At 37.4% G+C, this 27,767-nt stretch overlaps 2 protein-coding genes across 5 annotated transcripts; both read right to left on the bottom strand.

The window, feature by feature from the left end:
• Nucleotides 1-6,583: 6,583 nt before the first annotated feature.
• On the bottom strand, nt 6,584-14,972 carry pot (papillote). 3 transcript variants are annotated; one of them, XM_064699146.1, is made up of 7 exons: nt 14,887-14,972; nt 10,733-10,924; nt 9,680-9,763; nt 9,479-9,616; nt 9,278-9,417; nt 7,020-9,225; nt 6,584-6,957 (listed from the first exon to the last, which is right to left on the bottom strand). In XM_064699146.1, exons 1-7 carry the CDS (start codon nt 14,914-14,916, stop codon nt 6,820-6,822), a joined length of 2,928 nt encoding a protein of 975 aa, XP_064555216.1. In that variant the 5' UTR covers nt 14,917-14,972; the 3' UTR covers nt 6,584-6,819. The 3 variants fall into 3 exon arrangements, with proteins under 3 accessions (XP_064555216.1, XP_064555217.1, XP_064555218.1); XM_064699147.1 differs by having other exon boundaries at nt 14,585-14,894; XM_064699148.1 differs by having other exon boundaries at nt 14,600-14,894.
• A 3,614-nt stretch (nt 14,973-18,586) lies between these two features.
• Sclp (sclp) lies at nt 18,587-25,776 on the bottom strand. 2 transcript variants are annotated; one of them, XM_064699128.1, is made up of 4 exons: nt 25,289-25,776; nt 19,157-19,300; nt 18,916-19,083; nt 18,587-18,851 (listed from the first exon to the last, which is right to left on the bottom strand). In XM_064699128.1, the coding sequence occupies exons 1-4, from the start codon at nt 25,566-25,568 to the stop codon at nt 18,700-18,702; spliced, it is 744 nt and encodes a 247-aa protein (XP_064555198.1). In that variant the 5' UTR covers nt 25,569-25,776; the 3' UTR covers nt 18,587-18,699. The 2 variants fall into 2 exon arrangements, with proteins under 2 accessions (XP_064555198.1, XP_064555199.1); XM_064699129.1 differs by lacking the exon at nt 25,289-25,776 and adding an exon at nt 20,279-20,523.
• Between the last annotated feature and the right edge of the window lie 1,991 nt (nt 25,777-27,767).

The raw sequence follows: 27,767 nt of genomic DNA, 5'->3' as shown, positions 1-27,767 counted from the left end.
TCTTATGACAACTATATCACTCTCTTCTAGAAGGCTTACTAGCCCCAAAACTAGAACAAAAAAACTTTACAAATAACTCCTATTAAATAAATAATCATCCACCAACAAATCTTACCTATATTTAATAATAAATAAATAATTATCGTCAACTCCCTATCGACAACAAAATCTTACCTGCAATAATAAATAGGGTAATAAATAAACATCGACCACAAAAATAACTCACAAAAATATTTTTTTTTTTGTTTTTCATTCAATTTCATATAAGAAGACAAATCCTAGCCCAGGCTAACGTGTCTACGCATAATCTGGGCAGTGGACAACATTTAAACCTTCGTCAAATGCTCAGTCTGTCAGTGCGACTGACGAACGGCATTCAAGGAACGCTACCTTGAAGTCTATTTGGCTTCTGTCACACTTCTGTGCACTCCTGGGGTATGCTGTGTCACAGGTGCGGCGCAGGATCGAATCTATATCGTCCAGGGTCACCTGTCTCCGAAGCTCATATAACTACGGCCATCACACATCAAACGTAAACACAGAGTGAGACAAAACAAATAGTAGACAATAAACAAACTCTTACAAAACATACTCTAATATCACATTTTATCACAGGGTTTTTTGTCATGGCGGCTACCACCAGGCTGTGCTGGAGCGTCGCAAACGCTTCGCCAACATGCGAGCGTGTCATACTGCCATCAACAGCGACAAGAAACCTCCCCAAGTTAATGGACACTATGGCAAGATCCGTTTCGTTCGCTCTTCTGGCCATTCATTCTCTGAAGCTCTTCTAACTACGGTCATCACACATCCAACATTAACACAGAATGAGACAAAAAACTAATAAATGAATAAATAACACCTGACAAAACAACCCTAATATCACATTTTTATCACAAGATGCCTTTGTCATTGCGGCTACCACCAGGCTACGATGAACGGTCGCAAACGTTACGCTAACATGCGAACGTGACTTTCCGCCATCAACCACGACAAGAAAAACTTCTCATACTTATGGATATGCTGGTAATATCTGCCTCCGTCGTGCTTCTCGGATTCCACTACACGCTGCGCGATTATGGGCCACCCACTCGAGCCACTAAAGACATCAGCGGTGTGGATCCTAAAGCCAAGGAAGACTTTTCTCTGTACCTGCGTTGAAATTTTATATACTTTTTTTTGAATTATTATTATTTTATTTTATTATTTCCGCCCGACTTCAAAGAAGCCGGGTACTTATTCAAGGTGGGCGCCATATTGTTACGGAATTGCTTGTTTCTCTTTGGGCCGCGTCCCATCCATGGCCCGCAGTCCGCACAATCGGTATCCACAACCTACAACATCTGTATCAAAACAGACCTACACAGCACTATCGCTAAACGAACCACTTAATCGATAAACGTCAAACAACTAGAACTACTAACAAATAACAACAATAACAGCTGTGCCAACCGATAAATATAAACAACAAAGGTGAGACGCAAATATAAATTAACAAAAAAAAACACTACTGATCCACTTTACTTCTCCAGAAGTAAAGTCACCTGATCTCGTCTCCCTCATTTTGGCCATTAGATGGCCTTCATCACCCCGTGTCGGCAGTCAAGCCCCCTCTCCTCATCAATGGATAATTAGCCGGATATTTCTCTTTTCAGAATATCCGTATAATTGGTTTCATTATCTTATAATTATTGACAATTAACATTATTTTTTTTTCTTATTTCTTATTGCATTTATCTTTGCACTCTACTACTTACACTCTACTATTTACAATCTCATGCAAGCGGACATTTCTTTTCAATTTCAATAGATGCGTATTATTCTTTGCTTTATCTTATCAGAATTGATCTTAATTTAAAAAATTTCAATTTTTTATAGCATGACAACAATGAAGAAAGGACCTCACCTCAAGCTAATGCCAAATACAGTCGCGCATGTATATATATCTTTATATAAATGACTGTAGATTTTTCCAATTTGCTAACATTTTGATTGATACGGGTATACACAAATATTTAAACACATTATCTCACGCGCATATACACAAGTAACTCTATATTTCAATTTCGTTTATGCAAGGTAAAAATTGCACTAGAACTATTGCTCACATTTTGAACCTGGCATCAAAATTGTGGCTTGTTGAATTAATGCAAATATTTATACAAATTATTATGTGATATGGCAACACACACCCATTTTCTTCTAACCCGAATAAAAACTTGCTTTGGTTTTGGGTTTTTTTCATAGCATATCCCAAGCGACCTTATTCACAATAATTTCCCTTTTGGCCCTTTTGGCCATATTTTACGCTAGAGTTAGACGGCTTTCGTTCTTTCTTTCGTAACACGTACCCAGATTAATTAACCCGCTGTGGTCGTGTGACAGTATCAAATTTTGATTGTGCCTTTTTTAACACTGATAAATACTTGAGAAATATAGACTAAAATATCCAGTAAAAAATTAACTATATTAGGGTTAAACAAATACAGAAAATATTAAAAACTCGTTTTTCCTATAAGATACGTGAATATATATTTATAAATCTTATAATTTCGGAAATCGCTGTGTTCATACCGATGGACATGGATAGATCGATTCAATTCGTTGCCCAGTTTCAAGAGATACATATATAATTTATGGGAAATGTTTCTATCTGCCTGTTGCATTTTTTTGCATAACAACATTATACAATTGGTTCAAAGAGAGAAAGAACAGAACAGTCAACACTTAATACCCCTGGATGTCATATGGCAGATTTGCAATATATTCAATATTAACAAAAAAAAAAAATGGAAGAGTCGTCCCCAATTATGGCTTATCTCTGTGTAATGTCGCGTTAGGAAAATGCGATACGCGTTCATCTCTATATCTACTATACTATTTAAACGTGATTTAAAATAACCACAACAGATTTTGTGGTTTTATGTTACATTTTATGTTTGATAAGCAGGAAGCCAGGATGCACAGGACGCCGCAGTGCAGACACGAAGTGTATCAGTTCAATGATAAACTGGAGGATGAGTAACAGCTCTGCTGCTGCTGTGGTCAAAATAAGTTAAAATCCGAAATACACGCATCTGCAGCATTTTCTGGCAAATGTTGTACATTGCATTGTATTTTATCAAATATAATCAAACAAATAAGAGTGTTGTAGTCTAGAGCTCCCAGAAGGATATACCCTGTACCCGAACGCTGAGCAGTTCTAACAAGCATTCCATACATATACAAATGCTGCCACTGCTTACCACTTCCCACTGCTGCGGATGGAATTTCCCAAATCGCTGAATCACGTATTCATTAAGTTCTAATGTAGAGCTTTGAAAATAAGTTTGAAGCAAATCGGACACAACTTAAAACTTCGGCCAAAAAATCTTTAAATCGCATTCCCCCCGAAGAAGTTGGAATTCTGCGAAAAGTGTGAAACACGTCTCAAATGATTTTTCATATATGTAGATCTCTGGAAATTAATTTGAGCGCGAAACGTCACCCACCAAATCTTTGAATTGCATTTCTACCAAGGAGGAATGGATTTTCCTAAAAGTGTGAAACACCCCTCAAATGAATTTGAACAAAATCTTTGAAAATAAATTTGGGGCCGATCGGATGGTAAACAAAAAACTTTCATACAACCGTTTTCCGCCAATTTATCACTGTTGCGGGCGGAATTTCCCAAATCGCTGAAATACGTATTCATTAAGTTCTTATGTAGAGCTTTGAAAACAAGTTTGAAGCAAATCGGACACAACTTAAAACTTCGCCCAAAAAATCTTTAATCGCATTCCCCCCGAAGAAGTTTGAATTCTGCGAAAAGTGTGAAACACGTCTCAAATTATTTTTCATATAGATCTCTGGAAATGAATTTAAGCGCGAAACGTCACCCACCAAATATTTTACCCCCATTTCCACCAAGGAGGAATGGATTTTCCTAAAAGTGTGAAACACCCCTCAAATGAATTTGAACAAAGATTTTTAAAAATAAGTTTGAGGCCGATCGGATGGTAAACAAAAAAGTTACACACAAACGTTTTTCGCGATTTTTCTACACTCTCGGGTGGAATTTCCCGAAACCCCGTCTTAACGTGCACCTACATCACATAAGGTAACTACAGTGAAAATTTCAGCTTCCTGCAGCTCTTACGGTTTGGGCTGTGCGTTGATCACCAATCTGTCAGTCAGGACGAACTGTTTTATATATAGAGATATATACATATATTTGATTGGTGTCCGAGATGCTTCCTTCTGCCTGTTTTATACATTTACACCTAACCATTATAGCCTTTTGCCACTAACCATACAACATATATGTATGTAGATGCGACAACTAGAGCAATACATGTGGACATTCAAAATTGTTTCGGCCTGGTCCAAAATCGAATTCGTTTTTGTTTGGATCCGAGAGGCGCTCACTTGCTCAGACAGGCCTTTACCTATGTTCAATGGCGTTTTAAGTGTATAAAAACTTACAATTGCCGGTGAATTTGAGACGGTGGCCTGAAATATCCATGGAAATGCGTTTCATCCCGAAATTTAAAGCACCATGGGGATGTTTTTTTAAAAGTGTGGTTGAATTTAAACAAATACTATTGAAAATTAGTTTTTGAGGCCGATCCAATGCCAAACAAAATATATTCAACCGTTTTGCTGTATTATCGGGAATAGTAACTGTTAAAATGTTAGCTTCTTAGCTCCTACGGTTTGGTCTGTGTGTTTGTCATCAACCGGTCAGTCAGTTCAAACACTTCGATATAAATTTTGTCAAACAGATCTATCCTGATTCCTTAAATACCTTCATTGATTATACATACCCATAAATAAAACAAATGGGCGATTTGTTAGTAGATTTTTTTTTCATTGTATTTTCACTGTCTTACATTGATTACAGACAGTTCTGTTAGGATAAATATTAATCAACTAAGTTTCATTAAGAGTTATTAAATGGATTGTCATTATATTATTTTACAGTAAAATAAAAAAAAACTTCTTACTTAATTTTTGAATTTTTAAACCGTTGCATAATGTGCTGTACATAGTCTGGTCTAGTCTCAGTTCTGATCACTCAATCTCTTGCCAGCTCAGATAAACTCTTTACATACAACCTAAACCATATGCAACTTACCAAAATTTGAATAAGGTCCGTAGAGCGAAAATAACAAAAATGTATTCTCACTAAATAAGCTTTTGCAGTTATCATCGATTTGTAGAAGTGTTAAATGTATGCACCTTCGGTATCCCGAAAAAAGTTGTTAGATCTTGTTATTAATATAAATAATTTTTTTTTAAATGTGCATTTAACTTGGACTGATTAGTTAGTATAGTTAATGAAAATCTATATGCATCTTTTCAACATAAAAAAAAAGTATATTTGTAATATTAATTATACTATATATATAGTATATATTTGATGCGGTATCTAACAATATTAAAGTCCGCAAAAGCAGAAAACAGTGGAAGTCCTATGTGTTGATTCTGTCGCATGTATAATTAGGAGTATCTTTAGATATACTTTTAGTATTGAAAATACCTTCACCCAACCATTCATTTGTATTTCCAGCTATTTTATTAATACTTTAAAAACTCTAAGCTCTCCACAACTAGTAAATGAATGTGATATTTATATCTTTTATCTTTGATATCTTTCATTTCGCTTATCTCCTTGTGTGCGGCAGTAGAAATGTCTTATAGAGGGGTTCGCTTGAAGATACTTCTTATCAAAGCTTGTAGTATTAATTAGCTTGGCCAATTAAAGTAAAAACATTACCATGTTCTTTGAGATATTAAAGGGCAGCATAGTGTTTAATGCGAATTGGAGAATCATACACACATATATGTACATACATCCTTGGAGAGGTACATATACATATGTAATATTTAAGGCACTTAAATATTTATTCTATCAGCTTAAGACGCTATTTCGTTAGATAAGATAAATACATAAATACATATGTACATATACATATACATATACATATACATATACATATACATATACATATACATATACATATACATATACATATACATATACATATACATATACATATACATATACATATACATATACATATACATATACATATACATATACATATACATATACATATACATATACATATACATATACATATACATATACATATACATATACATATACATATACATATACATATACATATACATATACATATACATATACATATACATATACATATACATATACATATACATATACATATACATATACATATACATATACATATACATATACATATACATATACATATACATATACATATACATATACATATGCTTAAAAAAGAAAAAAAATAGGCCCCTTAGTTTTGGATTGTTAAAGAATTTACAACTTTTATGTCGATTCTGCTTAATTACTAAAATGTATCAGATTTGCATTTAAATTTATGTTAATATTGCAAACTGTGTGGACATTTTGTCAGGCAATTGTAATTGGCACTTTTGATAGTATTGCGTTACTTCACAAATAAACAATTATAAATGGGGCATTCAATTCAGCGAATTTACTAATTGGATTGGCTGACAATTTTGAATTGTTTTTATAGTGGCCCGGTAAGATTTCAGTTATATTTGATGAGAAGTTTTATATAAAGTTATTTATCAGAGTGGTTGATAAAGTTAAATCAGCTGAAGAGATTACTTCAAGATTTTAATTTGTAAAAGCAATTATGTATGTATTACTGTCAAAACTAAGTATTAATAACCCCACCCGAAACGTATTTTGCGCTTATGTGTTTGGCTAAATAATTAAAAAAACAAAAAAAAAGGCTTGTGGTAAAGACAGTGCGCCTACCATTTGCGCGGGGGCTGGGGCAACTGCTTTTCAGATTGAAAGATTCTTTGATGCGTCTCCACGTATTCGCTTTGCGTCTGAGATACGATGCGCTCCTCAGGTTGAACCGATTCGAGCTGAGCTACCGTTAATGGCTGTAAATTGATAGGCAGATCGTTATTATATGGGCTTGGGCCATTATGGTACTAGTTCTCACCTGACGCGCTCGATAGGCGCGGGGCGTACCCTCTGGCGAGGAGACTTCAAGCTCATCGGGTGCTGTCCAGTGCTCGGTGAATTCACTGGCGGAGCGAGCCAGTGATGGATGGCTGATTGACCGATGGAAGGAACGCCTGTCCTCGTCATCATAGTACTGCATGTGGTAATACGAGCTGGCATCGCTTACATTATCCAGATTATCTGGCTGTGGCCTACCAAAATCAACGGTCACCTCAGACATTGATCGAAAGTCGTTGTGGTCCGTTTGGTATGAGGTGCGCGAGCTTCGTCGTGACCGCTGCGTATTGAATGGACCAGACCCGGCCCCAACACCCAATGGGCCATGTAGCGGTAATGTTGGATCGTTGCGTATGGTTCGCACGCTGGATCCACCGTCGCTATCATACTCGTATAGCGTGGGCAGTGAACTGCGCCTCGAGCGGGTGTCCCAGGGCTGCGGAGGCGCCTTCTTACCACGCTTAGGGCCGCGCGTTTCCACGTCTGTATCGTCGTCCCTGGGTGGTGCAAGGATGCGTATGATGACGTCCCAAGTCTGCGGCTCGAACATGCGTTCATAGCGAGTGTCCTGGCGGATACGTTCAAAGTCTTCGCGCACAACAGCTTCTGTGAGCATTGTACGCAATGAAGATTGCGTGGTGATAATTTCCTTCCACTTGGCCCTATCATCATAGCTTATATTGTGCACGGAACTAGCATCGTCACCAATTTCTGATAGCTCAGGCTCCTCTAGAATGCGTATGAGGACATCCCAGTTGGGCACATCTTTGTCCTGTGGTGGCACCTCTATAGGTTTCATGTTTCCTACTAGCTCGGGGCTGGTCAACTTAAGCTTGTTATCGTGAATTTGCGCCGGCGGCTCAGCAGGCGGCAAACTAAGCTCGGTGCGCGCCATCTTGGGCGTCAGTGTAAGACCAGAGGCGCTAGAGATATCAGAGAAGTTTTCCCACTGCTGCTCTTCGCGCTGGCTCGGATAATTGCGCACCTTAACATCGAACTTGGGATCAACAACCGGCGGAGGAGGAGGTGGCAGTGGCGCTTTCGGCTTACTCTTGTACTCGGTAATACGTCGCTTGTGGCTTTCAATGTCTTCGATGGTTTTTTTCTCAGTAACTGTACGCAAATAGATATCGTCTACTGTGTGCGATGTTACAGGCAGCACCGAGGATAGCACCACTGGCTCCGCTGGTATATACTCGTCTTCGTAGTAGTGCATCGACTCCACTGCATGACTTGTGTCATGTACTAGTCTTTCAGGTGCCTCAGGGGCTAGGTCTATAATCTCGCTTGGCTCCGGTCCATCGGTGTAGTCAGACCAGGTTTCTGGGCGACCATCTACGACCTCATGATGCGTGCGAGTGTACACTGAGAACTTAGGCTCGGCTACCATGGGGAGCGGTTGTGGCTGCGGCAGCTGTGGTGCTGGATGCAGCTCCGGCACATAAGTAAATTGCGACTGCATCGTCTCTACTTGCGGCGGCAACGAGTCCATGGTCATGACACTCTCCCGATCTTCATATGCCTCCATAATGGTGGACAAATTGTTTCGATCGGTCCGTAGCGTGGCCATGCTCTCCGTGTCGGAAGTGACGGGTGATGGAATTGGCGGTGGAGATTTCTTTACCCGGACCTGAACATCGAACTTCGGTGAACCAGCGGTCATCTCTTGTATAGAATTGGTTTGTCGTGAAACAGTAGTCATCATTGCGTTAGCTGCAGGTATTTCTTGGGTCGGGCTATAATGGTCACTATAGATACTAGAAGTTTCTTGAACAAATGCTCGATTTTCAAAACTGCCCGCTGAACTGAATGGTAATGATCGAGTGTCAATCTCCTCGATTTCTGAATGCGATTCACTGGGATAATCCGAAGGTATCAACGCGCCTTCGCTACCCGAGGAGCTATAGACGGCTTGGAGTGCGGCATGGGCGCGCGGTATCTTCACACCCTCGAAAGCGCTAATATTGCCAGCACTGCTACCGCTCAACTTGGTTATCTCCGATCCGCTACCCATGCTCATAGGTAACCGCCGTACGACTGGTATGGGCCGGCTTCGCAGACAGTAGTAGGAGACGGCTAGGCCCAACAGCAAAAGCGTCAGGAACATGATAGCACAGATGATCATTAATATTTGTATGCCCTTTAGTGGCGGCTGGAGCACAGCACCAGTGGCAATAGGATTTAATCTGCAAACACAAAAATGTTATTTCCGATGAGAACCAATAGTCAACTACTTACATGGGCGCTGGCAATGCGGGTGGCAGTGAAGGTACAGGCGGCGGATACCGACAAACTATTGTGATGATCTCATCGCCATCCATTTCCAAATTGGCATGAAAGCGCACAATAATGTTGTTGGTGAACACGCGTGTGGGATTCTGTTAAAGTCACCCTTTAATAATGAGTTGGACTGCGTGAATTTGGATATTGTATGCCTACCTGTATTGTGCCACAGCCCTTAAGTGGGAGCTCCAGGCGATAGCTAAGTGCGCCTTTGCCACTAACGCGACACGCGCTGCTGCGATCGTAGTCGGCCTGTATGATGCCATGGAATGGATCATTGAATTTGAGATCAACCTGCAGCAGCAAAGGTTTGAGGTTAGTCTTGGTTGAATCTTTTGAGACATAACAGCCACTTACTTGCATTGAGCCTGCGGCGCAGTTAAGCGCGGCTTTGGTGCGATTCAAAAAAATCAAAGGGCTAATATCGTCCAACTTGGTTACCTGGAAAGCAGTAATAAAAAGAATAATGAAAAAATAAACAGTCTTCCTATTAGCAGTGTTTGTATACATATTGCGTGGGAAGCTTGCAATTAGGCAACAAGTCCAACCAAACCAAACCTTACACAATCGACAGAGCTTCCACAGATTATCATATTATATAAGCTACAAGTGTGGAATCGCATCACATGACTGAAGCTTCCGTTGAGACTGGCTTTGAATGTGTCCTCGATAATAACAATACACGTTCATATGCATTCAAGTATCTCAGCTCAAGTAATGGGGTTATTGTTTCTGGTACAAACTTGGCAAAAATTATAGCCCATTTTCTCATTGATTCACTTTGCATTGGCCCTATTTCTAAGCAGACTAATCTTCCAGTTTCGAAGATTTGGTTAATCAAAGTAACACATTTGCTTTATTTTAGCGTACTTAGCATGTCAGAACCAGCCAGTTTCGACATTTCTTTTATAATATAGTTACTATCGAATCGAACAGTCAAAACCGAAAGTGTGAAAACACATAAAGTTGATTGTATTTGGATACCCGAATATCAGTAGAAATTCAATTAAAAATCATTTGATCCGTCAAATTCCACCTGAAAATCATCTTTCCGCCTCTACATAAAACAGGACAGAACCCAAGAGTTTCTTTTAAGAAATGAATATTCTTAATACATCTAAATGACTATTGGCTCCTCCCATAATGTAGCAATCAAGAAGACTCCAGCATTTTTACATTGTTATCCAGTATCAGATATTCACGAAGCGGGTACTCGACAGAAACGGCTAAAAGTGATTGCCAGCTCGGTGACTAGAAAGCGAAAATCTCGAAAAGGCTTAATTATATACATTAAAAACATACATTTATATATATATATATATATATATATATATATAATGTACATTTATACGTTCCCAAAATAATATATGATTTGCATTCGTAACTAAATGCTAAGAATGAACTCGTTACCTTGCCATCCAGGGTCGCTTCCTCGGGCAGACCGTTTGTAGAGTAGTTGCCGCTATCGCCATGTTGCACGTAATTGGATTGAGCCACTGTCTTACCGCTGAACATCAGCAACAGTATAGCGGTGGTAAGCACGCAGCGCAAACTGTTGGACCACAGCGGCGATGGGTCTGACTGCATTTTGCTCAAACGTATCTGAGAAGAATAAAACACGGCAAAGAAAATGTTAAGAAATAGCACAAAAAACAGCCTGAAACGGAAACGAGTGCACACAATAAAGCCCACAATATTCTAGCTACTTATAAACCTATCTTTGCGCTGCGGCCCACAGGTAGCGGCCCGTAAAGCTGCAATTGTGCAGCAGTTGAGGAAACTTGAGTGCAGCTGCAGCTGCTCTTAGATACTCTTGTTATATTTTGTTGCAGATCGCCGCTGCTGCATTTGAGCAACTTGCATTACGATCAATTATCGTCAAATTGCCAAATTGGGGTTACATTTGTTCTCGAACGACTAGGGCTTACATCTAATTGTGCTTACTAGCAATCGTAAGCAATCCAGCAGCTGACTGCTAAATGGATATGGGTCACTTGGGAATAACGCTTGTCTCCAGGTGGATGCCAGCTTAACCAACCAATGGAATTCTCCGGTGTTCATACCATTCGTTGCCATCGCTAATGACTTCTGTCAATGACCTTCGCCCCAAATATGTAGTCGCCGCACACACAATTTAGACAAAAATGAAAAAAAAATAAAATAAAAAAAATAACATACACGCACACATATGTATGTACATATTTCTTCAAAGTTTCTCTCCATTCAACAACAATAGGTATAAGAACAACACATTTTTCATCGACTTCTTTCATCGCCAGAAATAATAAACAACAAAATTCTGGAGTTGTTGTTAATCGCATTCATGACTTTCTTCAACCTCAAGTAGCTCGAGATTCAAATGAAGATTGGACTAGAAATGACAAAACGCTAAAAAGGTTTGTATGTTTGTATTTAGGTTTGTTGAACAAAAGGATATGATAAAATTTCAGATTGATTTTCTGTAACTAAAAAAAGTCTTATAGAGACTGCCCACGCGATGCTGTCGGAAATATAAAGTGGAATATAAAATGTCTGTGGTCATATTAAAAAATGAACATAATTGCTAAAATGGCATGTAATCTGCGTATGGGTGTATTGCATAAGCTAGGCCTGACATACGCAACAACGAAATCTTCACGCAACTGCAGACCATCAGATCGATATATGTACATATGTGCATATACTTATATGTACATACATATAGCTACGCTTACACATGCCAGTGTGCTCTATCCACAAAAGCCAAATAAAAACTCCTACGACAGTTTCGCCATATTTGTCAGACAGTCGCCTTGAGCAGTCTGCGCAGCTGCAATGCAAACAAACGACGTCAAGAAAAATGTTAAAATCAAATCGAGTTGCTTTGTGGCTCAAATTCTACTTGGCTTGAGCATTGGTTGTTCAAACAAGTTTTTGCCAAGCGGCCAATACAAACACACAATCACCCCAAACAGGTACAGCTGAAAACGCTCGTAGGAGAGCCTTCTGAGCAAGGTTTTACTTAACTTGATGTGTTTGTCTAGTACTGGCTCCAGCTATGGTCGCTCTGGCTCTTCAAATTTCCTAACTGAAACAATAAATTCAAGTGCATTGGTATCTGTGTATATACATATACATATACATAAAAAAGATGTATGTACATTTATCGCTAGCTCTTAACCGGCTGTCACACAACTTCCGATGATTTTTTTTGCATCATTTATCTTTTGCAGATTTGAATTAGTCATGATGCGAATTAAATACATTTTGAAGGTTAAAACAACCGTATCCATATACATGTGTATATACATACGCATATTCAATAACAGTTTGTCAGTTAACCAAGAAATTATTTCCAAAAGTTGGTAATTACCAATAAAATGGCTTAAATGGCAAAGGGCACAACGGATTAGGTTAGAACATACGTGTGTATGTATTTTAAATCTACCCAAGGAAAGGTGCGTTTATAAACGTGTCTCAGGAAACAAGATCCAAATATTTAATTAAAACAATATTCAACAATATTATATTATAAACGTGTCTCAGGAAAGAAGATCAAAATATTTAATTAAGACAATATTTAACAATATTATTAGGAAACTCTAATACATTTTATGAGACACACACATCTAAAAAGAATCCGCTTTTGAAGAATTTACATACACGCATGCGTGCACATACATACATGCATATATATGTATGTAGTCATATTCCTGTATGATCGGTTTTCAGTGTGTACATGTTACATTGTGGTATTGGTACTCGCACAAACTCGAATGTATAGCTACATATGTACATACATATGTTAATGCATATCCATATACTTATTTGTTCATATATATATATATATGTATATATATATATATATATATATATATATATATATATATATATATATATATAAATATATAAATATATATATACACATATATGAATATAATTTCGTATGTCGCACTTATTGAAAGACTTGGCGCAACAATAAGCTCAGATGACGGCAATTTCGAGTAAAACTGGTATTTTGAATTGTCGTAGATTGCGTCTCTCTCACTCTCTCTCTGTCTGCCCCTATACTGTGCTTGCTCAGCTCTCCTCTGGTACTGGCTTAATGATTACGTGACGCGGTAGACAGAGTAGCTGCTTTAAACTTGATGAAATGATGTCGCGAGTAAGGTAGTGCTAGTGTAATTACGAGTATGGCGGTCTCAAGTACATATTCATGTACATACGTTGTGGTCTAATCCAAACCAGCATCCCATGTGCCCATTGCTTACTGCATCTGTATATAAGACCCACAGACAGAGATAGAACAAAAGGCGGAGCAAGAACCAGAACCAGAACCAGAAGCCCAGCCGCAGCCTTGGCAACGGATTAGCAATATTCCAACCGTATGTTGCCCACACATCATGCATGTATGTATGCGCGTATTTTTGTGTTTATTATCATATATATGTCCAAGTATGTAAGTATATACATATGTACATATCTATGTGCATATGTGGAGGAATTTCTTGCGGTATGGATGCGAACGAACTTAAGTTGATCTTCGTACTATTGAAACTGAAGATAAAGAACAAATTTGGTATAATTATTTAAGTGGTATCAAGCTGTATTGCAGGTAGCAAGTACGCTAAAGCACTTGGGAACATTCACGAGATTCAATTAACTGATTAAGCTCAACATTTTTGATACCATAAGAAAACCTTGCCTACTACCACTGTCTCAATGATATTCTGCATTTTCATATGTTCATATAAATCTTTGAAACATCCAGAGATTTTATTGAGATCTCAGTCTTTGCATTCTCTGGAGTTGTGTTCGTTTGTATGTACATAGATTCATACTGATGTTTATAATAATGTTCACGCACATGTCTGCATTTAGGTAACTCAATGGGATTATATATTATGTATGTTAATCTAATTTCCTGAGGTCTCGCGAAGACTTATTCACATTTTATTGACATACCAAAAAAAAAAAGGTTCATACATACACACATACATAGCAATAATAATCAATTAATAGTATGTCATAGCACTTTGTTACGTACATACACCGTTTAATATGTATGTTATAATATACATTTTTTAAACACAGAAAAAATACAAAAAAAATCTTGCAAATCGAGGCTAAAAGCCCCTTTGCATGCAACATTGCAACATTAATTAACGGTAAAATGGTAAAAATATGTAATATGCAAAAAATACATATGCAATGTACTATAAATATATTTATATATGTACATGTGCATTTGCTTGTAATTAGTAATTGGGGAATGCTACTAACATATATGTAGCTCACTTTTGCTAGTCTTTACTGCACTATACTGAACGTTGAATATACATCAAGCCGTAAACAACAGAGTTTCGCAACGGTATTGCGGGAACTCGGTCTCGTACGAGTATAGCAATAGCTTTATTGTTTTAAATTTGTTGAAAATTTTTCGCGTCGCGCCTCGATGTTTTAATAGCGCGGTCGGAGGATCGTTCGTTAAAATGATATTTTTTAAATTTATTTTATTTATTTTTTGTCAATTCTATGCAAGCGGCTAATATTTGTCCGTGCCCGAACGCGCGCTAGTAGGTTACCTGCTTGCGACTGTTGCGGCCGTTTGGCATTTGACAGCGACTACCAAGCGTTTGGCGCTGCTCCACAGCGTCAGCCACTTCCGCTCCCACTTCTGCTTTGGCTCTGGCTCCCACCTTTGGCCATGTTGGTTTACCATCAGACGAGCTTTGCCCACGTACCCGTATCTGTGCAATACATACACATTGCCGTTTGTTTGTATGTGTATACGTGTGCTAGTGTCTGTGAATTAATCATTCCGTTGACTCTCAGTCGCTCTCTACTCAGTGACGCGGTTTTTGACTTGTTCACCAGTGCAGCTCCCGTTTCTATTCCCCCCCGTCCCCGCGATCAGCGGTGCGCAACGAATTTGTATAGTCAGAACCAGCTTAAGCTGACCTACGCCTCTCGTCTCCATCACACTTGCCCGTGATCAACTAACCGAGACTCCGAGCTCTCGGACTCAGCTCTGATGGAGGGGTATCTCGACATTAGCATCGGATTCAGTATCTGTACAAGTTTCTCTCGGCTTGTTGCCAAAACCTGTTATGTCTGCTTTATTTGCGTTGGCATTGGCTCTGTCTCTCACATAATTTGCTGGGTAAGCCGCTTGCCGTTTCTCAGCCAAGTTAAAAGTTTATAAAAAGTGGCTCCAAAAGAGCAAGGGATTGAGAGTTGCTGAGCGCCACGCTCTTGACTTTTTCAAATCATTGAACACATACAATGTACACAACTACGATTGATAATGATGCACAGATCGGAAAGGGTTGTTGTTTGTTGCTAGCTGTGATGACTTAAATGTGACATTACTTACTTTGCTCAATTCAGTTTTGAGTCATAATATTTTTCTTGGAAAAACCTATTAACCAAATATTTCTTCTATTTTCCAAAGCTATTTAGGTATATATATATATATGTCTACTTGTAGAAGACGGAGATATCTCTGACCCTGAAATGGATACATACTTAGGGAATACCCTGAACCCTCTTCTACCAACACCAAATGCAGCTCGGGATACGCGCTCATTTACTTCAGCAATAAAAACAAGTAAGAGGTTCTAGTCGGGAGCTCCCGACTAGGGGATACCCTGAATCCTCTGCTACCAACAGGCGATGCACAAATACATTATACCCTTTTTACTCATTTTCATTGGGTTCAGGGTATAACAAGTAATAGGTTCTAGTCGGGAGTTCCTGACTAGGGGATACCCTGAACCCTCTTCTTCCGACAGGCAACAGGTATAAAATGAAAGATATTTTAAGGGGTTCAGGATATAAAAAGCGGACTTTTTTGATTTATTTACCTACTGAATCGTACCAAGCATTATTAATAAAATATCTGTGCGTGCCATAGAATTAATTTTATTACCATTTTTCAATGAGTTCAAGATATTTTTAAGAATTGAGCGTCATTGATGAAATCATCAATTGAAGTTTTACATACGTATTTAGTTGATGTAATTTGAAACTACATACGAACTTATGCTCAACTAGGGGGGCCTTTGTTCAAAATCATTTGAGGGGTGTTTCACACTTTTAGGAAAATCCATTCCTCCTTGGTGGAAACCGAGGTCAAAAATTTGGTGGGTGACGTTTCGCGCTCAAAATCATTTCCAGAGATCTATAAGAAAAATCATTTGAGGCGTGTTTCACACGTTTCGCAGAATTCCATATTCTTCGGGGGAATGCGATTTTAAGATTTTATGGGCGAAGTTTTAAGTTGTGACAGATTTGCTTCAAACTTATTTTCAAAGCTCTACATAAGAACTTAATGAATACGTATTTCAGCGATTTGGGAAATTCCACCCGCAACAGTGGTATATTGGCAGAAAACGATTGTATGAAAGTTATTTGTTTACCATCCGCTCGGCCCCAAACTCATTTTCAAAGATCTATGTTCAAATTCAATTGAAGGGTGTTTCACATTTTTTGAAAAATCCATCCCTCCTTGGTGCAAATGGGGGTCGAAGATTTGGTGGATGACATTTTGTGTTCAAATTTATTTCCAAAGATCTATAAGAAAAATCATTTGAGACGTGTTTCACATTTTCGCAAAATCTAAACTCTTTCGGTGGAAAATGCATTTCAAAGATTTTTTGGTGAATTTTTTTTTTTTTTTGTCCGATTTGCATAAAAGTTGTTTGATTCCCATCCGATCGAAAATCTTTTTCAAAGCTTTTTGAAAACATTGATTTTATAACATACGTGCCACGGGCAAGGCCGGGTTATGCCCGCTACTACATTATATATTATATACATTTTTGACTCATTTATCGTCCGTAGACAATTTAAATCTACCCGTACTATCTCGAACCCAACGTCTAAAGTTAAATTTTACATAGATATTCGAAAAAGTTGTACAGTCCATCAAATAAAGAACCAGAAGTTAGAATCGACGATTTCTGTCCATGAAAGTCTTGTGGTGAGAAAAAAAAACTTTCCTTCAATAAGCAATTTCCATTCTAGAGCGGTGGATATTTCGAAAAACGTCTAAAATAAATTTTGACAAAGATCTGTGAAAATGGGTTTGGACACAATCTTCCACAGTTGCGGATGGAATTTTCATTAAGTTCTTATGTAGTGCTTTGAAAATACGTTTGAGGTCGGAGAACGAATCTTAAAACTTCACCCTTATAACCTTTTACCCGAGCTTATCATTTAAGAGGGAGGGATTTTTGCGAATAGTCTGACCCACATCTCAAATTAGTTTTCAAACAGATCTTTGAAAATGAGTTTGAGGCCGATCGGAAAGTAAACAAAAAAGTTTCATCAAAAAGTTGTTCACAATTTTTTATCACTTGCGGGTAGAATTACACATCTTAGCGTACCCCTACACCACATAAGGTAGCTGCAGTAAAAATTTCAGCTTTCTAGCTCTTACGATTTGGGCTGTGCATTCATCGCAAGTCTTTAGCTTAAACAAGTAAGTGTTCAAGTCGGTTAGTGGCCGAAACGGAAGCTCCCTGAACGGGGAACTGATGTACTAGGCAGTCTAGCTGTCTTCTAACCATGCATAAACAATATAACACATACACACGCACGCACGCCGCTTACTGGCAGTTTGTAGATCAACTCGGCTATTGATGCAGAGTGGGATACGTTACATACATATATGTGCACAAGACCATTATACCCATGTTCAATCGGATCAGTGTATAAAAATGAGTGATTTCAATTTGGGGGTTAATGGGGAGAGGTATCTATAAATTGAAATGCTCCCAATCTGTGTATGCTATTCGAGAGCCTACATACCAAATTTTGTCTATCTGCACTTAAAGTTTTTGAGTTTTGCTTATAAAACCAGGCCTCAAAATTTTTATCGATATTTCGTAAATGTGACGGAATATTAACAACAAATGATAAACTCGTTTTGCATATGATATAGGTGAGTATATATACCAAATTTTATGACTGGCTTTTCTCGTTCATACAGACGGACTTGGCTAATCGAAACAGCTCGTAGCTCGGATCAGGAGTACATATAAACTTTATGGGGCCGGACATGCCTCCTTCTGCCTGTTAATACGCATTTCTTTCTAATTTTCATTGGTATTCAAAATTATTTTGTTTATTGAAAGTTCCTAAATTACCAAATAAGTAAAATTGTAGCCTCATCGCAGGACAAAAAGTCTGTATTTGTTGCATAGTGTAATTATATCTTAAGAGTAGGTATACGTCATAAACAGCACTCCTTGTAAATTACTTAGTTTTGCTAAAATAGAATTGTTTCTGTTAATGTACATGTACTTTAATTAACCAAATTATTCAAATGATTGAAAACATTACAGAAAGTGTTTTCTAGAGATAACAATTAAATTATTTAAATAAGCCCAGCCCTACCAATCGTCTTCAACATCACTTGAAATCTCTAGGCGGAAGCTAGTTTTGTAATCTTGTAGTTTGCGACGACAGTTTCTGCTCAGTGGATTGTTGCGCAGATCCACTAAAGCCAGGGAGTCACTGCTAACTGCTTCATCAGTATCAATCTCTGAAAGTGCCATTCGGGTTAAGTAATTACTGAATTGGTGCAACGGTCGGGCCAGTGTACTTACCCAAAATGGCATTCTGTTGGGCATCCAAGGTGGCCAGCTTCTGAAGCTTAAAGACGACTTGAGGTAATGTTATAAATGAGTTGTGAGAGATATTTAAGGTGGTTAAAGCACTCAGGTTGGCCAATTCGTCCGGCAGTTTTGACAATTGATTATATGAGAGATTGAGATCTGGAATGCAGTTATATTTTCGATTTCATTATATTTTTTCTATCGATACAATTGACACTGGCTAATCAATCACCTGTAATTGCGCTGAATTTCATCGCAAATTTTGGCGTCAGCTTCTTCAGCACATTACCGCTAAGGTTGCACGTCTGTAATATTGTATTCCGCATAAGGTGATAAACTGCATCTGGTATTTGCATCAATTCACATTGTGATAGATCTGAAAAACCAAAGATTCCGCAATTAATTAGCTTGTATTTATTGAAAATGGGTTTTAATAGAGTTGGGCAAAGGTAAACATCATAAAGCATACATATTCTTAATCGGCATGTCCAACTGCGTCTATCTATCCATGTTTGTTTGTCTATTTGTGTAAAATCGGCGATCTTGGAAACTTTTACTAAGCTGAAGACTCGAAGTTTGAAATATATATGCGAGCTTATCATTTTTTGGCGATCACTCATTCCAAATACAGGAAATCGCTAAAATTGGATCTTGAGACTTGCTGTTTTAAGCATAGCTCGAAAAAAATTTAAAGCTACTTAGTAACAAATTTTGAGCGTACAGGTAAAGAATGCTGCCTTTTTGTGGAGCTACAACCTGAAGTTTTGGTGTTTAAATCCATTTAAATACCATATTTATGCACTGAGAACTACATAAAAATAGGACTCTAAACACTGAGGCTATCAGCTGGTAAAAAAGCAGCGCCGGTGCTTAAATTGTCCAGCAAGAGCCGAGCGTTTCTGAGTTTGTGTGTTTTTGTCTATATGTGTATCCCTAGACAGGTAACGGAAACTATACGCAAGGTTCAGAGTATCTCCCAATCGACCAGTCCAGACTGAGCATATTTGTAAGCTGTATATACGTACATAGATACATACATACATACATACGTATATCAACTTTGCCGATAAGATAAATACACAAATACATGAATATATATTAATATTAATATGTGTTAACAAGTCAACTATATATAGATCTATTTATGTAATCGTATACATACATAAAAACATAAATAAGTGTATATTTTGACATTTACTATACATATACCTAAGTATATAAGCACGTAAGTACGTGCAAGTATACAAATATATATATATATATATATATATATATATATATACAACAGTGTGGATAAGTTTAATGCCTATAGACATATATATGTACATATCATTGTAAAAACCAAATCCCTTACCCAAATGAGAAGTTTCGGTTGCATTTTCACATCGCTCAATTACTTTAACCACCAAGTGCGCCATTTCCGTACCATATGCCCAAAATGCGCAAACAATGCGCTGTCCTTTATCAGCGGGGTTGTTTATAAAAATGTGATTGAGTAATATATATAGAAAGCTCCAATGAATAGAGTATTTGTATGCACACATGTGCCATCAAGAAATAGAAACAGAAATACAGAACCTAGCGCACTTCTATCTGGCCCAACACTAAATGTTTGATATTGTCATGTACACTAGCCGAACGACTAGTCGAGAGAGTAGGAGAGCAAAAGAGCAAGAGTACACTATTCAGCAAAGAGAAGCGGCAACATATTCAGACCGCAAATAAAATGCACATAATTTTAGATTTCTACACGCTCTTATTTTGGTTCTTTTCTGCTCTTGGCATAAGCAGCTTCAGCAAAAACGATGACCTACACACGAAGGGATTATCATCATTGACATTTTTATACGCTGAACCCATTAAAATAGGTTAAAAAAATGGGAATAGTGGCTTGTGCAAATGTATGTAACGGCGAGAGGAAAACATTTCCGACCCCATAAAGTGTATTCATATAGGGGCACACTTAAACTTACAATTTTAAAGTTTTCAGTTTCTTTCGAATGATAAAGTTGTCCCGTTTTAATACAATCGATCAAAATGAATATCGTTATTTATATTATACTAGCGGGTATAACCCGGCCTTACCCGTGGCACGTATGTTATAAAATCAATGTTTTCAAAAAGCTTCGAAACTGATTTTGAAACTGATCGGACGGGAATCAAACAACTTTTATGCAAATCGGACAAAACATAAAATTCACCAAAAAATCTTTGAAATGCATTTTCCACCGAAGGAGTGTAGTTTTTGCGAAAAATGTGAAGCATGTCTCAAATGATTTTTCTTATAGATCTTTGGAAATAAATTTGAACACAAAACGTCATCCACCAAATCTTCGACCCCCATTTGCACCAAGGAGGGATGGATTTTTCAAAAAGTGTGAAACACCCCTTAAATGAATTTGAACATAGATCTTTGAAAATGAGTTTGGGGCCGATCGGATGGTAAACAAAAAACATTCATACAACCGTTTTCCGCCAATTTACCACTGTTGCGGGTGGAATTTCCCAAATCGCTGAAATACGTATTCATTAAGTTCTTATGTAGAGCTTTGAAAATAAGTTTGAAGCAAATCTGTCACAACTTAAAACTTCGCCCATAAAATCTTAAAATCGCATTCCACCCGAAAAAGTTTGGATTCTGCGAAAAGTGTGAAACATGTCTCAAATGATTTTTCTAATAGATCTTTGGAAACGAATTTGAGCGCGAAACGTCACCCACCAAATCGTTGACCTACATTTCCACCAAGGAGGAATGGATTTTTCGAAAAGTGTGAAACACCCCTTAAATGAATTTGAACAAAGATCTTAGAAAATAAGTTTGGGGCCGATCGGATGGTAAACAAAAAACTTTCATCCAACCGTTTTCCGCCAATTTATCACTGTTGCGGGCGGAATTTTCCAAATCGCTGAAATACGTATTCATTAAGTTCTTATGTAGAGCTTTGAAAACAAGTTTAAAGCAAATCGGACACAACTTAAAACCTCGCACAAAAAATCTTTGAGTCGCATTCCACCCGAAAAAGTTTGGATTCTGCGAAAAGTGTGAAACACGTCTCAAATGATTTTTCTTATAGATCTTTGGAAACGAATTTGAGCGCGAAACGTCACCCACCAAATCGTTGACCTCCATTTCCACCAAGGAGGAACGGATTTTTCGAAAAGTGTGAAACACCCCTCAAATGAATTTGAACAAAGATCTTTGAAAATAAGTTTGGGGCCGATCGGAAGGTAAACAAAAAACTTTCATCCAACCGTTTTCCGCCAATTTACCACTGTTGCGGGTGGAATTTCCCAAATCGCTGAAATACGTTTTTATTAAGTTTTTATGTAGAGATTTGAAAAAAAGTTTGAGGCAAGTCGGACACAACTTAAAACATCGCCCAAAAAATCTTTAAATCGCATTCCCCCCGAAGAATATATAATATAGAATTCATATAGATCTCTGGAAATGAAATTGAGCGCGAAACGTCACCCACCAAATCTTTGACCTCCATTTCCACCAAGTAGGAATGGATTTTCCTAAAAGTGTGAAACACCCTTCAAATGAATTTGAACAAAGATCTTTGAAAATAAATTTGGGGCCGATCGGATGGTAAACAAAAAAGTTACATACAATCGTTTTTCGCGATTTTTCCACACTTGCGGGTGGAATTTTTCGAATTTCAGCTTCCTTGCTCTTACGGTTTGGGCTGTGCGTTGATCACCCATCAGTCAGTCAGTCAGTCAGTCAGTCAGGCAGGCAGCCAGTCAGTCAGGACAAACAGTTTTATATATAGAGATTAGCGTTTAGGCGTGAGGCGGTGGCAATTTGTTCGTTTGGTGAATTGAGGCGCGAGCTCGATTCCAGCAGGTCAAGCTTAACTTTACTTTTAATAATTCTAATTATATCCCTTTATCCATTTAATATGTAGATATGTGTATTTGGGTTTCTTGCTATAGCTTGATCAAGCGAGCGCGTGCTTCTGGTTTTGGTAGATGAAGGTTCAGGGTATTCCCTAGTCAGGCACTGCCGGTTAGAGCACTCTTGCTATAATTTATTTTCTTTAATGCTCCCTTTACCCTTTGAGAGGTAAAAAAAGATGTAAAGCTAAGGCAAGAGAGCGCGCATGCTGCTTCTGGTGTTTGGTTGGAAGTGTTTAGGGTATCTCCTTGTCCTGCACTACAGACTAAAGCACGTTTTCACTTTTGGTTTGCATTCAATTTATTAAATAATTGTTTGTTGTCTTATTTTATTGTAAACAGACGATATGTTTCAGCTCATTCATGTCGGATATACATACATTAATGCTTGAGTAGAAGCAAGAGTGCTCAAGCCGAAAGTACCCGCCTAGGAGATACTCCAAACCTTCTTCTACCAAAACCATAGGCGGTTCGCGCTCGCTTGCCGAAGCTTTAGCCAGGAAAATTACATTTTTATTTTATGAATATAATAGGTAAAGTAAGTAACTAGCAATATTAAAATATAAATATAAGCAAGAAAATTGATGCCGTATACTGGTTCAGAGCTCGCGACCCCATGTCTACCCTTTTTCCCATCAATGGGCTTAGTGTATAAACAGTGAAATTAATCTCATTATTACTCACTTGCGTTCAATGAGTTTATGCGTATCTACATACACACAAGTATGTACTTTAATCTAATCAATTCCGCATTCAGATTATTATCAGAATTTGACGTCGTTCGTTCCACACTTGCTGGCGTAGATTTCCAAAACCTCGTCTTAACCCCACCTCTAACGGTCTAGTCAGTCTGTCAGTCACGACAGACAGTTTCATTTATTAACATATAAATACTTAGGAATACCCCGTATATATACGGGTTATATATGTATATGCACACATGTATATGTATAATTATATTTAATATATACATACATATGTACATATATGAAATGAGGAGTATATGTACAATTTTTAAAGTCAAATGTCGAAGGGTGTTGAATCTTTGGCATGTCTTAGGTAGTGGAACTTTCTTTTTTTAATTATTATTTATTTGAGTTATTGGAAAGAAAATTTGTGAGAAACTAAGAAACGTTGCAATGCGTTTGATATCCAGCTGAAATCAAATGAATTCGACGCAATCTCGACAGTTAAAGAGAAAACAGGCGATTTTATATATGTATGTAGCTACGTAAATATAAAGCTTATTATTTAAACAAAACTCAGTGCGCAATAACTGAAATTGGCTGTGGGCCAATTTGTTTCTGTTTTGAAAATACATTTTTACAAATAATAAATGTGTAACACGCAAGAGTTGGGTGTATGTCGTGATTGCTTTCGTGACACGAAAACGCATTACTCAACGCGATGTGGCGATTCCTGGCCGTATGGAAGACGACTAAACTCCTGAGTACAGCAATTTGAGGGATACATGATGCAAACCAAACTAAGTCAAAGTGCTCTAGTCGAAAGTGTGACCCACAATCAGATCAGTTGGAAACTCCATGTCGACTGTGTAAATAATTTACGACACGGAGAAGACTAAAAAAAAAATTTTAATTTTCCTAAGATTTCCAAGATCTCGAGACAGCTATACATCCAGTTACACAGTAAAAAGGTCGCTAGCACAATCAACAATACTTTTTGGGGTAGGTAATGAGGCCTTCTGCCTGTTAAATGCATTTGCACAACTATTAAATACGTTATTTTACATGTATTCGAAATTATAGCGTAGGTAAATTAGTGAAGAGTAATATTATTGAAATTGAACATTTTCATCGAATCATACATAGAAAATGTAAAATTGATGACAAGCTTTCGACCTCGGTGTCTTTTTTCCAAGAAAAATTATGAAATAATGAAAACATGGTAATAAGTTATGCTCGAATAAAAGATACCCTGAACACAGCGCCGAGTTGTCAGTACAAAACAAGTATACATATGCATATGTATATACACAAACACACACATATACTCACACGCAAGACGCTTTTTGCGCACTTGATAATGCGGCTGTGCATTTTTCCATACAATGGAAAATGCATTTTTAAATAACATTGGCGTTTAATGACCGATTCCTATAACATTTCAACAGCTTGAATATGACAACCAAATGTCTGTATACGAAAGCGAAAGGCGTTACCAAAATTTGTGTCTTCAGATCTGATAAGCTCCAATATATGCTCATACAATCCATTTAGCTGTTTCATACATTTGCACATAAACATATTTTTTCTTTTTTCTATTTGACAAGTCGAGTTGCGGCTTTTCATGTTGCAGTGCGCAGCGCTGCGTGATTGTTTTCGAATTAAGGTGCGTGTCAAGCGTTAAAAGTGTAACTTGCATCATCCCTATTCCGAGCCACTTCGTATTTTCTTTACAGATGAAATAATGGTCTTTTCGAGAACACGGTCATATATCTTACCTAGCATGTGATTCTCCTTAGCGTCTTCACAGCGTTGCACCACTCGTATAACTCCACGTCCGGCAATTGGCGAGAATGTAACTATGCCGCCAATTCTGGCTATATGTGGAGGTATACGGGGATCTACTTCTGTGCCCAATGCTACTTCATTGCTGGAGGAGTCCGATGCCCCGCTGTCTCTATTGACCGGATTGTTGCCATTGCCATTTGAACGATCCTCGCCGTTTCCCCCTCCACTGTTATTGGAGATGTTTGTAATATCATTGCCGAAAGGACGCATGTTTGAGAATTGTTTTCTTTATTGTTATCGTTGTATTTTTACGGTCTACTATCAGCGCAACACAGGAGTACAAAATTGAATATGTAGATAGTATTTCACGCTAACTCCAACACACAAAAAAATTTTTTTTATAGATAACAGTGAATAAATGATATTATTTTTACGCACTCAACACATTAGAATAAATTGAAAAAGATTTTAAAATTTTTTGAAATAAAAACGCGAACTTTTCAACAACCAACTGAACGTCACTCTCTTGCGCATTGAAATATTGAAAATGCTTTTTACTTTCGGTTTTTATAGCACGGAAGAAGAAAGAAAAACTGCGCATAACAAAACAAATGAAAAATAAAATGGCATGAAAAGCAACAAATAATGAACCAGAAATTGGGACTTCTCCCGACAAGAAGTATCTCAAATACTCTTTCCGATGATATACATACTACTAACGATACTTTATAAATTGAGTGTTAAAAATCGTTGAGGGTATATAGGGACACAAGTCAGATTGAAACGGACACGTAGCGGTCATCCCCATTATGAAGGCTGCATTTTTTAGAAATATAAAGCGCTGTATAGTAAAAAATATATAAATACATGTGAATGTATGAAGGGGACTCCTTAAAATTTTGGATGCAATTTATGATTTTTGATATTGACCGTCGAGTTTCCAATGTTGCCCTGACATGCAACAAGCATAATATAAAGATTTATATGTACCATTAATGCATGAATCTGATTTATTGAATGTTTTCGAATTTTTTTAGTTGATCAGTTCCATAAATACTGCCATATCATTAGGACTTATTCGCGGAAAGGGTGTTATTGCATACTACGAAATCGTCTTGTCATCGTAAGAGCAATAGCCTCTGTTATAAACAGTATTTCGCTTGGTCTGCTCTGTTCTGACAACGGAAAAGTGTAAAAGTTCAACACACTGAGAGAGAGGGAAAATTTCAGTGCGAATTTGATGCGTATACGCTCAAAATATACTCTTTATGCATACATATATGCATATCTATGTATGTGTGCATACGTTCATATAGATCCGAACTTTGACGCATCTGATAAATTGCGATGTTCGGTTAACGGAACTATTGTAAAAAATTTCCGCACACTTGCTATATACTGATAATATATGCGTGTATGTCTATGACTGTACTCGTTTAAAAAAAATCTAGTTTTTGCGCATTAGTACTTCGAAAGTTACTCTTCTGATTTTTTACTCCCGGAACCCATTAAAAATCGGTAAAAGAAGGCAGCATGCCTTGCATGTTTTTGTGCATATGTAACAGGCAGATCAAATCATCCCTCACCCCATAAAGTATATATGTTCTAGTTCAGAACGACGAGCTTCGTCGATCTTGCTATATCCGTTTATCTGTCCGTCATTATCACAATCTCGTATGAAGATATCTTTCCAAAAAATATACTGTTTTTCTTAAAATTATGTTCAGAGGCTGACTAATCTTTTCTATAATTATCATTATCATCATTATCATTATCATTTATCATAACTTTACGATCCCTGAAATAAATAAATATATTAATGGATCGTCAAATAAAATATCTTTCACTAAAATTAATGCAGAAACGAAAAATGTATAAGGTGCTAGATCGCAGTAGATACGATTTAAGTGGTTTTCACCATGAACTGCCCTTCATCAACACATAGCCGATCATAAGACAATCAGAAATGATATATTTATAAACATTTGTAAAAAATAAGATTCACTATTAGATTTTAAGGCATTTAATGTTATTCAAGTTTTCAAATATTGAGTTGGCATTTAAAAATGGTTTAAGTGTCGCGTCTTTCGGCTTAAGGTATTAAAATCAGATTATCGTATGAAACCTCACACGTAATCGCCTATCATGTTTTGAGTCCACAAGCCCTGATAACATCTCTCCAAAGTTATAACGTTAAAGCACTTTCTTAGTTAGGCTAAAGTCCCATTCTCCTAGTCGTAGTTTCGTGTGATGAAGACGCTTTCTCTTGTATTTGTAGTTTTAGGAACTAAGAAGAAAAAACTGAAAGCCACAAATAAAGTCGGAAACATTGATCTCAGTACTTTTTTATATGATGTGTTGAAAGTTCAAAGGTTGAACTAAAAAGTAACAAGATAAATAGATTTCATAATATGTAATGTGCCTGGCACCAATTGTGATGCTTGTAAATGATGAGCTTGATGAAAAAAT

This window comes from Drosophila montana, unplaced genomic scaffold (genome assembly GCF_035044405.1).
Source record: "Drosophila montana isolate Dmon_TW-CO22-7 unplaced genomic scaffold, ASM3504440v1 contig_855_1, whole genome shotgun sequence".
In the NCBI taxonomy this organism is placed as follows: domain Eukaryota; kingdom Metazoa; phylum Arthropoda; class Insecta; order Diptera; family Drosophilidae; genus Drosophila; species Drosophila montana.
This window is presented reverse-complemented; position numbering and strand designations above follow the sequence as displayed.